We start from the raw sequence: 3,516 nt of genomic DNA, 5'->3' as shown, positions 1-3,516 counted from the left end.
CATTGGTGTGTGTAAACGCAACTTTGATATATTAGTAACACGCATGAAAGATGTAGATCTCTAAAACTCTTACCGCCGGCGAAATTAAGTTTCTTTTGTTACACCTCAAAAGGGAGGAGGGACACGTTCCCACAGTGATAAACAGTGGACGGTACCGAATCCTTTTTTGAGTTAGCTTTGTGCTTTATTACCCTTCCCTTATTGCTATTTATACAAGTACGTTCCCCATACGGACCCTACGTCTCTTTGCTGCATTTTCTCCCCTCTCTCTAACCCATATTACTGCAGTATTATAACCAAAAGCCACAGCCTTTTTTGTTGGCAAACCATGGGAAGATCACCTTGCTGTGATAAAAATGGGCTCAAGAAAGGGCCATGGATGCAGGAGGAAGATCACAAGTTGATTGATTATATTAAAAAACATGGGTATGGAAATTGGAGAACACTCCCAAAGAATGCCGGTAACTATTACCTACTGTTTTGCTTTCTGATTTTTTTTAATCGTAATGGTCTTTATGCTAATTGGTTTCTGCTTTTTTTCATGGTTAATATTACGAAAGGTCTTCAAAGATGTGGGAAGAGTTGCCGTCTTCGATGGACCAATTACTTGAGGCCTGATATCAAGAGAGGGAAATTTTCTTTCGAAGAAGAAGAAAAAATAATTCAGCTGCACAGTATGTTGGGCAATAAGTAAGTTCATTTTTGCATTTCCCTTGGATGTTGTTCAGTGTTAGCTTTCTTTATTTGCTTAGGATGTTTCTGTATATTTATAGGTGGTCTGTCATTGCTGCTCGGTTGCCCGGAAGGACAGACAATGAAATAAAAAACTATTGGAACACTCACATTAGAAAGAGGCTTCTTCGCATGGGGATCGATCCGGTCACTCATGGTCCTAGACTGGATCTCCTTAATCTCTCCTCGATTCTAAGGCCCTCTCTATACAACCAATCCCAGATGAACATTTCAAGGTTAATAGGAGTCAATTCATTGGTCAACCCTGAGCTTCTGAAGCTCGCCACTTCTTTCATGTCATCTAAGCGTCAAAACCAGAACCAGAACTTCCTTCTTACCAATGTTGATCAAAACCAGCTCTGCAGTTTCCATGTCCAAAACCAATACCAACAATTAATGCAATCCAGCCTTGATCTACCAACGCAAGCCCAACAACTCCCAGCCTGCACCTCGTTGAATACTAGTCCTTGTAGTATTCCATTTTCCAATGAAGCACAACTCATGAATATGGACCAATTCCCATCAAATTTCTCGGACTTTAATGACTGGCTAGGCAATGCGTTGCCTTCAAATTTGACGGAAGATTACGCGCCGGTACCGCCAAACTATGACTATTACGGCTCTGATCAACATCGCCAAACCGTCATTGATCCTTCATTATCCGATACCTCAAATTTCCAGTCAAACAACAGCAACCCAAGTTTCGGTTTCGCCGCGTCAGTTTTGTCGTCGCCTTCGTCAAGTCCAACTCCATTGAATTCGAATTCGACACACATCAACGGCAGCAGCAACGAAGACGAAAGAGATAGCTATTGCAGCAACTTTTTGAAGTTTGAAATCCCACACTTTTTGGATGTTAATGATTTCATATAGGTCCATAGTCAAAACTCACAAAAAGGAGTTTCCCTTTGTATCAGGGAACAAGATCCTAACTTTTCCAAGATTTTCTTATTTACATTGATCTTTTAGTATGATGGGAAGTTGCCATTATTGATATTTCACGTTTCACTTCATTTTTTTTATTTTTTTCCTCACTTTCTATTGGCTGAATTTCTCAAATAATGCAGTTGGAAAAAAATGTTCGAATAGGACACTCTCGAAATTATTTCATGAAATAGAGTGAATACTACAGTAAATCCGAAGACGCATTGGAGTCCAAGCGACTTACTGGGGGAGACACATGGAGTGCAATGCGTCTCCCATATTTTTTCACTATGTAAATGTACAAAGGGTAAATTACACAATTAATCATTCATATTTTTATGTTAGTCTTTTAAATATATATATATATAAACTTTATATCTACTAAATATTCAATTTAAATTGGTATTATGAATATATTCGACATTAATTTAATTATAAAACTATTTTTATTTAAAATACACGAGATATTATCATAATGATATTATTTTGGACAACAATTTCAATTAGAAATTATGTAAGTACGATGTTAGTTTCTTTAGTACACAAATTCAATGCTTTGACTCAAAAAAAATTACCCTTTGTACATTTATGAAAAAGTGAAAAAATTACATATTGTTTAAGCTAAATTACATATTAATCATTCAACTTTACTCTCTCCAAATTCACTCACTATATTTTAATTTTTTCAATTTAATCACTCAACTTTAGTTTTACTCCTATTTTGATCACTCATCGACCATTGTTCAAGTTGTTATATGGAAGCCAATTTAATCCATCAGCTCTAGCATTGAATTTGTGTACTAAAGAAACCAACATCGTGCTTACATAATTTCTAATTGAAATTGTTGTCCAAAACAGTGCAATTGTATTTAATTAATTTGGAGAGAGAATAAAGTTAATGATTAATTGTGTAATTTACCCTTTGTACATTTACATGAGAATGAAATTGGTGAAAAAATATGGGAGACGCTCCATGCGTCTCCCCCAAATTTATGTATAAGTCGCTTTGACTCCAATACGTCTTCGGATTTACTGTAGCATTCACTCTATTTCATAAAATAATTTATACGCCATATCTTATTTTAATGACTAATCTTACAAATTTAATAACTAACGGTATATTTATGGATTGAAATTTATTATAATAGTAGATTAAATACAAATTATATATATAAACAAATTATTGGTATTAACAACCAGTTGGTCTAGTGGGATGATACATTATATCTCTTAAGCAAGGTCTGAGGTTCGAATCTTGACGATTGTGAATGAAGAAAATTAGGTTGAGAGGGTTGTCCTTACCTATACAATATCCGATCCGATTGAATACATGTGATTATAAAAAAACAAATGATTGGTGTTGAAAATATTTTTTTTTTTAGGAATTTGAAAATATATATTTGTTCAAATCACCTCGGGACAAATATCTACCTCTCAAAATATATTTTAAATAAAGGACAATATATTAATCAAATCATAGGCTTTGCTCACAAGAGTTATGGGCTTATGGCACACTAAGTAAATAAAAAGCAACGTCTAAGTTTTGGCCCTTTCCTAAAATAGGGAATCTTTTGCCTATAACTAGAAAGCTTTTCGAGCAGCAAAAACAAGAAAAATATTAACCAAGAGAGCTGGTATTAATCAGTACTATGATCAAAAGCAAAAGGATAAACAATTAATCATAAGAAGGAAAGATGCTGGGTTCAAAGATCCACACAAGAAGTCAGATTCCGGCAGGATTTTAGGCGACGAACTCGTCACGATAGGACACGTCTCCATGCCACCTGTGAAGGAAAGTGTCTTTTTCGGGCGAAGTAAATTTTGCATGAGGGGATTAAGATAATGCCCGAGGTTTGACCT

General features: G+C 35.3%; 1 protein-coding gene across 1 annotated transcript; it reads left to right on the top strand.

The window, feature by feature from the left end:
• Positions 1-255: 255 nt before the first annotated feature.
• LOC120192481 (transcription factor MYB102-like) lies at positions 256-1,642 on the top strand. Its single transcript, XM_039195259.1, has 3 exons — positions 256-461; positions 561-690; positions 774-1,642. The coding sequence occupies exons 1-3, from the start codon at positions 329-331 to the stop codon at positions 1,603-1,605; spliced, it is 1,095 nt and encodes a 364-aa protein (XP_039051190.1). The 5' UTR covers positions 256-328; the 3' UTR covers positions 1,606-1,642.
• The last annotated feature ends 1,874 nt before the right edge of the window (positions 1,643-3,516 follow it).

The sequence above is a fragment of the Hibiscus syriacus genome, unplaced genomic scaffold, assembly GCF_006381635.1.
Source record: "Hibiscus syriacus cultivar Baekdansim isolate YM2019G1 unplaced genomic scaffold, ASM638163v2 tig00004205_pilon, whole genome shotgun sequence".
In the NCBI taxonomy this organism is placed as follows: domain Eukaryota; kingdom Viridiplantae; phylum Streptophyta; class Magnoliopsida; order Malvales; family Malvaceae; genus Hibiscus; species Hibiscus syriacus.
Note: the sequence above shows the minus strand (reverse complement) of the source record. Positions and strands in the feature narration are given on the sequence as shown.

Coding starts and splice junctions, on each gene's coding strand:
- LOC120192481 (XM_039195259.1), top strand. CDS start 329: ATGGGAAGATCACCTTGCTGTGATAAAAATGGGCTCAAGAAAGGGCCA. Junction 462..560: donor AACACTCCCAAAGAATGCCG/GTAACTATTACC, acceptor ATATTACGAAAG/GTCTTCAAAGATGTGGGAAG. Junction 691..773: donor CACAGTATGTTGGGCAATAA/GTAAGTTCATTT, acceptor GTATATTTATAG/GTGGTCTGTCATTGCTGCTC.